The sequence below is a fragment of the Microtus oregoni genome, unplaced genomic scaffold, assembly GCF_018167655.1.
Source record: "Microtus oregoni isolate MIOR12 unplaced genomic scaffold, Mior012 000047F_ref0000412, whole genome shotgun sequence".
In the NCBI taxonomy this organism is placed as follows: Eukaryota; Metazoa; Chordata; class Mammalia; order Rodentia; family Cricetidae; genus Microtus; species Microtus oregoni.
In genome coordinates, this window is record NW_024543221.1 from 12,532,864 (window position 1) to 12,546,180 (window position 13,317).

General features: G+C 42.2%; 1 protein-coding gene across 1 annotated transcript in view; it reads left to right on the forward strand.

Moving 5' to 3' along the window:
• The window catches only part of Ush2a (usherin), a 669,744-nt gene that overhangs the window by 380,078 nt on the left and 276,349 nt on the right, over window positions 1-13,317 (forward strand). Inside the window, 1 exon segment of the mRNA XM_041635252.1 lies at window positions 1,213-1,371. Within this exon segment, the coding sequence (XP_041491186.1) occupies window positions 1,213-1,371 (159 nt within the window).

Consider the following 13,317-nt stretch of genomic DNA (forward strand, 5'->3'; position numbering starts at 1 on the left):
ATCCTGAAGCTGTCCAAACAGAGTGTAACCTCACTCCATGGGGAATCTGAGGCAGTTTGTTCTGAGCTAAATGTGAATGAACATGACCCAGAAACATGGATGCTGGTTGCCCTGAGTGACATGTTACACGTAGAACATTCTTGAATGTTTTGTAGTCACAGAACCAAAGAATAAGTAAATAAATGAATCCGGGTATTCACCGAACACAGTGGTGGGAACAGGAAATAGGCAGGCTACAGAAAAGCCAGAGATTCGGCTGCGGATCCCAGATGCTGCCTGATGACATCCTGGCATTTGGATTGGCAGAGGCCTGTGGTCTGCTCAGTGAATGTTTTCCAGAGATTTCACCTGATGGTCAAGAAGATGTGAATCAGATTCAGACAAGGGCAGTAAATGACTATTTAGGGGAAAAAGTAAAAAAGATAGCCCGAGATATCCCAACGCTTCACAAATGTAAGAGACCCTAGTCAATTTTTAACCTATGTTAAGCATCAGTTAGCATAGATATAGCTTCTTCGGGGAACTTCATCTGGTGGCGCCATGTTTTCATGCAAAAGAGGAACACAGCTCCGACAACAGAGAGTGGGGAGAAGCTGGGCGGAGGTGGCGCACGCCTTTAATCCCAGCACTTGGGAGGCAGAGGCAGGCGGATCTCTGTGAGTTCGAGACCAGCCTGGTCTACAAGAGCTCCAAAACCACAGAGAAACCCTGTCTCGAAAAAAAAAAAAAAAAAAAAAAAAAAAAAAAAAAAAACAGAGAGAGGGGAGAGGGGGAGCGGGAGTATAGAGGCTATGGGTGGCTTTTTCTCAAACCTAGGAGTCCAGTCCTCCCATCAGGAAATTGGGAACTTAAGGAAGGAGCCCATGTGTTTCTCTCTTCCTTTTACAATCACATAGATGTTATTCTTAAGCAGTTCTGAAATAGTCTGTGGTTATGCCCAGGGCACAGGCTCACCATGAGCCAATCAACATCCTCTGGAAATGACAAGCTACAGCCTCTGTCAGGGACCAGAAGTCTAAGCTTTCACAGCGGGAGGAAGAAAACACGAGGTAGACTTTGATCCTGCTGAGGAAGCAAGGTATTCTGACAAGATGCTACCTGTCACTGTAGTCTGCTCTGCAGCAAAAAGATTCTTTGAAGAAATTTTACCAAATCAAAGCCTACGCTTATTTTATTTGTGAATACAGTGAACCTTTTTATACTTGCAGGCAGGAAGCTGGACTCCAGAAGTTCCTTCTGAAGGCACGGTCAATGTGCCTGTCAAAACTGAGGGGCCCCGAGAAGCCCATGTGAGTTGGGAAGTACATCGTCACGCTAATGGATGTTTAACCTACTTAGTCCTTTTTACCAGAAGTTTCTATGCAAGTCAAGGTAAATTGTGTACAATTCTTACACTTTCAATAATATCAGAAAGCTTTACCTATTTCTGAACACTTGCTTTTAACCTAATTTTCATTTCTGGATTTTCTCTAAAACTACAACCAACGTGGATCAGTTAGAGAAGCTATGTTTAGTGAGTGGTTCTTATGTGCAAACTCAGGTCAGGGTCACAGGACTAAGGTGATTTCATTTGCAGAATTACAGCCACCTGTTCTCAGTCAACACAACACTATTACACAGAAGATTCAAAAAAGAAAGTTGTTCGTGGTTACTACCTATCATATTGATACAATCGCTCGGTTTAATTATTACTTCTGATTAGTCTCTGACTGTCTAACTTATAACTTAAACATAGCTGTAGATATGGGCAGTTCATCACACAGCTGGGGGTGGCATGGTCTGTGCTTGCAGTAGCCTCAGGGGTGCTGAACTGGATCTCCAGCAGAGGAGAGTCCCCGTGTGCCCTTTCCTTACCTAAACACAGCCCAAGCCTAAAATACTCTTTGTGCAAAGACTTCAGCTTCGATTTTGCATTCTATCCCAGGTATGTTATTTCTGGTTGTTATTTCCATAATTCTCTGCCAAAGTGGTAATTCGGGTGTGGCAGCTAGGGGTTCCTCGAAAATACCATCAACTTCTCTGTTTCAGTAAGTTGGGCTCGCTTAGCATGACTGGTATTGTAAGCCCACCAGGGGAGCACTGTGTGACGCGGCTTATAAGACACTTGAATTTGTCTGTCTAGTAACTGTTTCTTTTGTCACTTTTCCCCAAGGAAGCCGTACTAATTCTATTCAGAAGGGTTTTTAATATCTTTTCTAACCAGGACCAAACAGGCAAAGCTGTAGCAGGGGTAGTTGCAGGCTCCGGCAAAAAGAGGATCGCCCCTCCAGATATCATGTTGGTTTCTATGTCACGTCTACTTGTAAGACTTAATTGCATTCCCAATACACATAAAAGCACAAAGAAAAAGAAAAACAGACTTTTTAATGCTTTGGAGAGGGTATTCCTAAATTTCCACAGTGTGTCTGTAAGGAAATAAGCAAAGGCACAGTGAATGGACTCCAAGTCAGAGGCTAAGCTGATCCCCTCAAAGATTGGCCTGTCCCTTTTTTATGCAATCAGGGCTTTGATGTATTCTGCTGTGAAGCACTCGTAAGATTATGAGGTGAAGGAGTGATGATCGATTTGAAAAAAGAAGCAACATTTAGGCCGGACCCATGACAGCCCGGCTATTTCCGCCAAGGCGGCCGGGTGAATAATGCAGGAGCCGTGTTCCCCCTCGTGTTTAATCTTGCATTGTTTTTGCAGAGAACATTTCTGCTTGCCTTCTAAGTCCTGTCATCTTCGGTTGTCATCCCGTCCCTCAAACCATCAAAACGGTATTAAATGTTGCAAAGCTGGGCAGCGAGAGAACTTTCAAAAGTCAGAATCCATTTGCTAAGCAGCCCTTGTAGAAAATGTATTCTGTCCTCGGCAGAATTTTCTTCCACTTCTTTCCACTGAGAAGTTTACTGATTTCTCCCAGTGGAATCTGCTGGAATTTATCGGTTCATGGTTGGCAGTCACAGATTAAGGTAAATGTCGATCCGTAATGACCCTCTACATGTTAGCATTTCAGTAAAGCTGGGCTTTTATGTCAAAGCTATCGGAGAGGGAGCTATTACACATGACAGGGTGATCAAGGGACTCCAGACCAAGGCAAGCATTATTAAATATTGACTAGTTCAGTGATTTATGTAGAGCTGGAGGAAAAAAGTGACTTTTTAACCATTATATATTCTTCAGCAACGAAAACCAGCCATTTATCTCCTGCCGGTAGTGAAGGACAGAGCGCTGCATATTTTAGTGGCGGGAAAAGCTAGTCTTATAAATGAGATGATCTCCTCCGTGATAACATTTCAGTCTGTTAATTGCCAAAAGCAAAACAGACAAATTGGAAGCAATTACAACATTTGACTTAGAGAGTCCTGTGGTGTGCGTCTGACTCCGAGTGGGGGGGCGGGCGGCAAGACGGCAAGCAGAGGGTGCATCTTGGACTTAGCCCAAGCAGGTTCCTCAACTCGAGTCGGTTCTTGTCACCGGAGACCCCTCTCCAATGTCAAGAGCAAGGATTTTGGCATCTCATCCTGTTGACTATCAACAGCTAGGTGGCATTTGCAGTGAGTAGAGGGAGGTCTGTGTGACTCTCTGAGAAAGGAATTAAATGTTAATTCATCACAGTTGTAAAAGAGATCGTCTACTTCCCAGAGTTATACAAGGCTTCCTGAATTGTCGGATGGCTAATTGGTTATTTTCCTGACATGATGAACAGCTGCAGAAGAGTTAGTGGTTAGAACTCTCAAGATGGGCTAGAGCAGGTGCCTGCGCCTGGGCCATTATTTCTCACGATAGAACGGGCAACTCTCTCTGCAGACACCCACCCAGGAACCTCGTTCCATGTGGCAGCTCCGGTTCTGAACCAAAAACTTTACAAAGTCAGCAGCACGATTTGCACAATGTAGGCGGCCAATATAGAAAGATTTTCTTCTCCTAAAATTTATCCTTTTGCCAGATGTTATTTTCCCATGAGTCAAAGTTTAAAGACAAAAATAAGAAGGAGCCAAAGTTTCCATTCTGCTCATGAGTCTCAGAGGAAACTATGGCTAGTCTCTTCTATCATACACCTGTCTGTCTGTCTGTCTGTCTGTCTGTATATTCACACACCTATCCACCCATCCATCTATCTACATGTATTCCTCTATAAAATGATTATATTCTTCTTTCCACACATACAACTTCTTACACAATTGGTACCAAATTGCATGCTTAGGTTCCAGTTTGTTTGTTTGTTTGTATGTTGTTTTTATAAATTAATAGTTTCTGAGATGTTCCTATGAGAATAGAAAGTTTTCATGTACTTGATGTGCTCATACAACTTCATTGTCTAGTTGGTGTCCTATTAATAGACAGTTGTCTAAGTCTGTGGTTCTGCCAATAATGCCACAATGGACTAATAATCCCATTTTATACCTTTGCAGGTATATTAATTAGAAAGATGAATTTCTTAAAAATGTGTTGCCTGGTGGGAGAAATGGTTTTCCCCAAAGAAAGGCAAAATATAAAAAGTTATAATAAAAATGTGTCCCCTGGAAAAGGAAATGTGCTGTAAGTGTGTAAGGCACTTCCGGTTTCACTTCACAGAAGTAGAGATGAGGAAGAGTGTGGGCATGCCACATGTCCGATCAGCATGTTGTCGCACTGGCCTTTGCTGGCCTGGTGTACTGAAAAGCGGGTCCATGCAGCCCTGGCTCTGCCATCCTCCTAGCAGGATGTAGTTTGAAGGAACTGTCCTGTGTGAATTTGTTCTTTGCCAGTCTTTGGTGCCTCTTTTTACTGAGCACGAGTCTCCTTAGATATTAGGAAAACCTGCTCTAAACATCGCGTAATTTCCCACTGATGTTTTCCCTAGCACTTAAAGTCATCCCCACAAGAATGCCCCTACTTGCTTCACTCGGATATATAGTTTACGGTGCATAAATCAAACACTAAGCATCCCTTTGTTTCAGAAGTCTCTCATTAAATAATCGACCTACTTTATCCCCTAGGGTTGAAGAATTTTCTGTGTCCCCTTTGCTGTGAGTTCTTGTAGGCAGAGCTGCACCTCTGTCTATGTTTCCTTTTTACTTCTGGTTCTTTCCTTGTTTGGTGGAATTTCCTTCCTTCCTTCTACTCCTTCAAGCCGTGTTTATGTACTTCCGGTTCCCTGGGGAACTGCCAGAGCTGTTGTGATGGGGGCGGTGCTGATGTGTGGCTGCCAGGCACACTTACACCCTTGTGGTGCTGGGGTTTCTTAATCAATAATAGGATGATGCTTTTTGTTGGCCCTCTATCTCTCATTTCCCCACATAGACATAAACCCACTTATTCTTCCATATTTCCTACTTAAGAATGGTTTTATATATTTGTAGACTGTAACACATGCATGCAGATGTTAATGTCACTAAGTAGCTTTCAAAGGCCACTTTTAGGAAATACCTTGCTGCCTTCACTCTCAGATCTGAATTCACACTGTACCAACATGAATTTATATCTGTCTAGTCATAACATCCGTCTTCTACATATAACTGCAGTTTTTGCCAGAAGAATTTAGTGTCTTTGTCTGAAGTACAAGAATCTTCCCAGGTAAAAAAGACCTGGGTACTTAGACTTTAAGCTGGTTTTTAACTAGGTCAACAAAACAGCACCAACAGTTTGGGCCCAGAGGACACCTGCAGGCAGGTTAGGTAAGAGGAGCACCCCTGTCAGTCCATTCTCAGGCATGGGGGGCAAGAACGACAAGTGGGGTGGAATTAATCAGGGGACAGCGGGATCTCCCTTGGTTCAATTACGGACTTGAGTGTGAGAAAACACCATAGGCCAGCGAGGCCCAAATAACTATGAGTCACCAAGTTAAGTAGGGTGCTCCTTCCTCACCAGGAAATGGAGGATTCCATCTCCTGCCATTTGCACTGAGACTTAGCACTTAGTTCTTGGAATTATGCCTGTTTTGCCTCATCCATTCAATTCAAGAGACATCTAATGTGAGTCCGTTTTCCTAGGGTAAGCAGGTGCCATGCCCTGGTCTGCAGAGTGTCCTCTATCCAGTGACTCTCAGAGGGGGTCGCTCACCTCACTCAGGTGAGCTGTAAACCCTCAGCAATCCGTAGAAAAATGCTTAGTGTGTGGAAATTTGTGTTGTTATTGTTATTTTCTTCATATATAGTCATTAATAATTTTAATTTTAGGTAATAGGTTTATAATAGCATCATACATATTTAATTTGCATGATTTTTAAATAAAGAGAATGTGTGAATTCAAGAAAAAAATTACAGTGAATTACACCAAGTAACAGAAACCTGGATCACATAAAACTGGCTTCAGAGTTACAATTGATATTTCATTTATCTAACCACTTTCACGAGAGCAATCAGTGCCAAGAATTTTGGTGCAGGTTATCAGTAAGACAGAGTTTCCAAACATTTTCAGCTGAAACCTTATAAAACTATCCAGTTACCAAGATAGGAACTAGAGAGAGAGTAACTTTGTGACGCGAGAAAGGAAAGGTTCTGAATCCCTTCAGGGCATATTTTCCCCAGTGCCAGCCCTCTGCCGCCACCAGGCTTTCTGGGAGTCCTCAGAGCTATCCTATTTTTAGGAGACAAAGCTGTGTCGTAGCCACACATCCTGCTCTTTTCCCGGCCGGTGATTGCGGAATGTTCAGCGAATTGTTTAGCTCTTCATTATCCTTCCTTTGAATGGACGGGAAGTGATTTTCAGTGGTTGATGGCCTGGCAGATTGTTTTGTGTCTGAGACGCCCTAATTGCTGAGTCCTTTGTGCACCATAGCTCAGGTTTTGTCTCCAAGGCTCCCTTTTTCCAAATCCCCTATTTGGTGTTGAAGCACACAGAATAGAGACACGAATTTGAGAAAAAGATGTTGTAGGTTAGGGAGAAAAATTTAAAAAAAGGATGAATGGAAATGATCTTGCAGCCTCTCAAAGGGAGATGCTTTTCGTGCAGAAGCAGATTGATAACCTCCTACTGCTGTAACCACGACTTTGGGGATTTCTGGAAGCAGAGACAGAGTGAACACAGAGACTTCATGTGAGTCTTACCCCTCGGGGATGGACACCTCTAACAAAAAGGAGTCTACAAGGAGCCGAGGGAAGAAGCTGTAGGAGACAGCAGGGAAGGGAGAAGGGAAAAGTGAGTATGAGGTTTACATTAACCACGTTTCCATGCTCAGAAGAACTGACAGCCTTTGTACAAAAACAAACAAGAAATATTAATTTAAAAGACTATTTTTAAAAGGACAAGCTGGAGTTTGGAAAGAATAGGGGCATTCATTATCTGTACACTGTGCATGATTATGTTTAGGAATGGTTTCTATACCTATTTTTCCTCTTTATGAACTAGGAGTTTTAATTTTCTACGATAGATACCTCTTGCTTTGGCAGGAAATGAAATAGAAATCTGGAGAGGACCCATCATCATTATGGAGAACAGTTTGGAATCATCACACTATTTCAGACTTGAAGAGCTGGGTTGGGTGACACAGCCCTCTGGTGGGTGGCCGAGAGGACGAAGAGAGCCTGGTGTAGATTCCTGCTTCTGCAGGAAAACACTTGGGGTGCCTCTTACACTGCTAAACAGTCTTTGTCTTTCATGATTCTCCTGCAAGTCTTCCTCCAGTGGTTGTCAATGAAAATCAGAGCAGAATGTGGCTCTAGATAGGAAATCAGGCATCTAGATAGGAATGGGCGGGATGAGTCCTATGACCCAGGAGTTAACATGCTGTGGGGGAGTACTGAAGAATGGAGCACCTGGCTTTTGAGGTGCTTTGATGCATAGTGAGTACCATGGCTTTCACAGCCTCTGGAGCCTCTAGAAGGTGGTGGTTGCTTTCACACTGATGAAAGTTGCCTCCTGTAGAAGACAAAGAGGAGGGATACATAAAGTAGCCTTTTCTCCTCTCCTGGCTGTGTGTCAGCTCCAGGAGACAGGAGTGCCTCTGTGGTCCATACTCCTTTAAATCCTTCCCCCCTGGTGTATCTACTTTGCCTAGAAGTTACCAGTCACCAGGAAGAGACTGTGGCTATTGCAACGCTGCAGATACCAACAAATGCTGAAAAACTTAGAAAACACGATGTGGGGGTCAAGGTTACCTAGAGAAACCCAGGGACTTGTGCACAGTATCTCCTCCCCATGCCCGCCTTCCCTCTTTCCCCCACCGATGGACCATGTTTTATCAAAATTACAAAGAGAAAGGAGAGAGGGAACATTTGTTTTCTCGGGAAGGTAAAAGAAAATAACGATCCCTGAGAATTCCTGAGAGTTGCAAGGAGACTGCAGGAAGGCTGGGGCTGTTAGGAAAAGGATTGCTTTGTTTTATCGTCCCTGGGGCCTGTTTTTCAGTGTGGAGGGAGCTGTGTATTTTCTGCGTCCAGCTGGCAAGCCATGCAGTATTTCTGACATGGTGCCCCCTGGGAGGGACCCCAGGGAGCGGGGGAGATTGTTCCTGGGTTGCAGGACAGCTTGTAACTGGGAATCCCCGTCGGAGAACTTTGTAGCTGTGTGTCAGTCAGGGGGAAGATGAAAGAGGCTGTATCTTCTCAAGCAATCTGAATTTGTTTCACCATAATGAGTTGGAGGGAAGGGCGGCCAGACTGAACGCAGCTGAGGTGCTGTGGAGCGGATTTTTCAGGGCAGAAGGAAAAGGAAGCTGGGGGTAAAGGAGAGCAGTGTCAGTATGATGGCCTCTGCGGCCGCTACTGCCAAATGCTGACCCACCTCCTTGTAGGTCTGTTTCTTAGGGTCATTTTTCCTGACTCCAGGGTCCATATTTTGAGACTATAAGGCCAAAGAATATCCATTCCTATTCCAGGTATTAAAATGAAATTACAGTGTACACACATTAACACCCAGCAGAAGTATAAGGCAGTCATGACTGTCTCTTGCACAAATTCTCATCAAGGAGTGACCAATGACAGATGACAGGATGGATCCATTTGTGGGGCACAATTTTGGCTGTGTATTTCCTCTGGGACATAAAGAAAGTAAACGAGTGTTGTGGTGGGGAATTGTTGGGTTGTAGACAACAGGACAACAGTCCTGGACCTTCCTTGACCATTTTAGGTGTTTTGAAATCCTCTTAAGAGATATTAAGAATGGAGACACACAGCTAGCATTAATTAGGAAAACAGCACCTCATAAAAAGATAAAAGAGGAAGAAAAGAAAATGTTATAGCCTTGCATAAAATTTCAATGCATTTCTGGAAACAAGAAAAATGTAAACATGAATGTGAAGGATATTTAAAAGCACATTTGTCTGGCTTAAAAGTAATTGCAGTATTGTTTGCAAAAATAACATCTATACCATTTTAAAACTTTGCTTGGAGAATGATCATTTCCAGCACATATTGACGTTTCTGATTATACATCAGGTCACAGCCAATAAAGCTGCAGAAATGTATTATCCGGGCAGATCCTTCCACAGGAGCAGAGTTAAGCATTAATTTATCAAACTCAGTTTAGAATTTTTCTCCTCTCAACCCTCACGCAGCAGCTGCTTGGATTTGCGTCTGATAGCCAGTTGGCTGTTTTCCTGACATCAGGAACCTGCGCTGGCCCCACCATGTCTCTGTCTACTGTGGGTCCACTTGTTTTCCTATGGCCAGTGTTTTCATCACCCACTGGATGAAGAGAAACTTGAGTTCCAGCTTATAAATAGAGGAAAGGGGGTGTCCTGTAATCATCTGAATTTTGAATGAGGCACTCTCCAATGAATTACTGCCATAAATGTTGTCTGTGAATGGATTCTAGACTGACTCCCTGAAGTCATAGTGAGAAAGAGAAAGACTCCTGGCAGCATCTTTATCCGGCTCTATGACACATTCCTCCACATAGACTCCTTCCCTCATCCCCAAATTCCTCTTGCTGGGATTCAGGAATGAACACGCATGTGTGGTAAAGAGATTATCCTTCATCGACAGACTCATGGGAACCAAGAGACTTGGTTCTTGTTCTCCCAGCCTCGGACACACGAGATTACTCAGTCCTGTTTATCAGTGACATGGGATCTAAAAGTCTTGTGGAATGATTTAAGAAAACTCAACTTGTGATAGGTTTCAGAAACTTGTGTTTCTAGTTTGTAAACATTTGCCAAAAATCACGTATTTTTCTAGTCATAAAACTTTAGAGAGATATTGAATGAACTTTTATATCTGAAAAGGAGAAATTTGAAAACACAGAGTCAAATTCAAATGTTTATTCATTTGTCCATAGAACAAACTGGCATGGAGCTTGTCCTATGAAGCAGGAGAGATGATGATGGGGCGGGAGGTGCAGTTCCTAAAGCAAGAGGCTCCAAATGTCCCAGGAAGATAAAAATTAGCCAAACAGCCATACAAAAGCTTAAAGTTGCAGGCTTGAGTTAAATCAAAATCAGTTATCACTAAGGTATTGCCTACAAGGAATTTAATATATTCTGAGGGTCAGGAAAGTTCCGCAAGCCAACAATATTTGAAGTAACTGAAACAGATGCTTAGGAGCCAACCAGGAAGAGGATCCCAGAGGGAAAACATTTGTTTTGTAAGATGTACAAAAGCATGGGTTTGTGGTTTTTCTAAGAAAAGATGATGGATAGGTGATGTATAGACTGATGATAGACAGACAGACAGACAGACAGATCAGGAGAAAGATAGATACGAGAGAGAGAGGAGAGAGAGAGAGAGAGAGAGAGAGAGAGAGAGAGAGAATATCAGTATGCCTGAGGCACAGAGTGATGAAGAGACTAGTAGGTTACTCTGGGTAAAAGCACTTTCTGTGAAAGCAAGTGGTCCTGAGTTCAAATCCTCAGTACACATGTGAAAGGCAGGCATGGTCATGAGTGACTGCCACTCAGTACTATGGATTTAGTGTGGAAACAGGAGAATCTCTCCCTGGAGCTAACTGACTAAGACATTCAGCATCAAATTGATTATAAGACCCTGTGTCAAAAGATCAGGAGAACGCCTGTAGAGCTAGATGCCTGATACCCTTGTCTTTCTTGGCAGACATATACCCATATGCCTAACCTCCCAACATACATGCACACTACGCTCATGCATACACACACGCCTGCTTACACACATGTGCACAGACATGCATGTATTCACACTCATACTCAATCACATGCATAGAGAATGGAAGAAAATGAAGCTGGAGAACAAGACAGAAGTGGTTTCCTCAGAGTCATGGAAGGAATTTTAAAAGACTTTGGCTACAAGTTCCAATAGCTGACAAATTCCCAAAATTTTCAGTCGTGATACAGATTTTCATAAGTTACACTTAGTATTGGTAGACTTACCAGTTTAGGTGAGTAGTTGACCCTTTTTTCTCTAATTAAATATGTTTTATATGTTCATTTTCTCTCTGTGTATGTACATACATGGGCATATATACATATGAATTTGAAATTTACTATGAACATTTCTGGGATTTGGCTTTATACCTACAATGAGTCCATGGATATGCCCCATCTCCTCATCACACACAAACACACAGACACATACACACACACAAACACAAAGACACACACCATGCCCTAGTATGATCACATCAAAATATATTAACTCCTTTTGCTGGGTTTTGAATCCTTGAGTATTTCTGCACATTTTTTATGACTTCCAGCTTTTAAAAGGCTATTAAATTACAGATTCGGGATTATTTTTTAAGATCACTTATTGATTTTCATTGGCAAAATGCTCTCAGGAAAAGTCACATCAATTCAGATGCCATCCAAACATTTACAGACGTGCCCGCCTGGCTGTGACTGTGCTCATTTGATAGGTAAAACAGAAGGTTGCTTTAGTTATCTTTTTTTTCTTTTTGAGGCCCTAAAATCTGACCTGATATCCAAGGCAGCATAAAGGTTATGGATGGTGCTCAGAAATGAGTCTACCATCGCAAATTTTACCTGACTTATTTTTATATGTTTATGAGATCCGGAAATGGTTCTGTGATCTCGGCTAGTTAAGTGTTTGCTTATTGCATTGTGCATGTTCTCCATCGAGAGCTGCAACACATGGACTGCTGAACTTGGCAAGGTACATAAAAGATCTGACTTCACAGCTCTGCTGCCTCTGGCTTCTAGGTGCTTGTTTTCCCTGTATCTATCGGGTAGATCACCATGTGCTCAATTAATCTTGCTGATTCTAACAGCTAAACTCTTCCTCAGTACCTTCATATCTTTAAGCAAAGTTCTATTGCGCCCTCCAGCTTACTGTTTATTATTATTAAAGATCTCAGCTCTCATATGCATATTCTCCTGACGGCATGTCAGATTAACTTGAACAAAATGCCACAGACATTTTAATGGACTCTCCCGCTAATAAATCCATTGTTGATGACTTAAAATCTTTGGATATTACTCACCTGGTGAAAACGCATCACCATTCCATTAATTTATGCTGTTTATATCATCCTGTAAGGTTTTGTTATTTTCTACATAAGGATATTGTGTTTCTTGCTGGAGATCCGTCCACTTATTTTTTCTTTTTCTTATTGTGTTCACTTATTTTTATTATAGTGCTAACGGAACCATTGGTGTCACCGAGGTATTTTAAAAGCATGCCATTCTTATCACCTCTTTGCATGTTTATAAATCTCCAGGTCAACAATTTTTCCAGCTCTCCAAAGACAGAAAATATTCTTTAAGAATGCATTCTGGGTGACTCCATTATGGGATGCCAGCTGGATATCACTCTACCACACAGTGAATACTCATTTGAATGAAAAGACCTTGAATTTAAGGTTTGCACTGCAAATATAACCCTTATAATTTGCATATGCCCCAACAGAAGAATCCGCTCAATTATTTGTTTATAGTAATTAATTTGAGATTATTAAAATAAACATAAAGCCAGTATGAGAAGATTAAAATTCATTTCTATTTGTATAGAGTAAGACGACTAGAAATTCCCTTCCTTAATTGTTTTGAAATAAAATGTCAGATGGACACATAAAAATATTTGTAAAGTTATGCCCCTGTCTTTTATATCATAAAAATCAAGTTGGGGCTGCATAGGGTGGAGCAGGGAATGGGGGAGCACTGGGTAGAGAATGCTCTTCAGCATCTATGGGTTCAATCAACACAGTATGGGAAGGAGTAAAGACATCAAACGGTACCTGTGCACACGCATGCAAAGAAAGCACAGATTGTCTCATCTGCAGAGCAGCAAGTGGCAGTTACAAAGGTGGTTCTAGCTTACACTGCAGCAACAAAATACGACATACAGAACCAAAGACAGCATCATGTTGTCTTAAGACTAGCTTCTCTCTTCCTGGTTTTTGATATGGTTGTGTGTGTGTGTGTGTGTGTGTGTGTGTGTGTGTGTGTACTCCTGCATGAACACACATGTACATGTGCATATTTGCGTG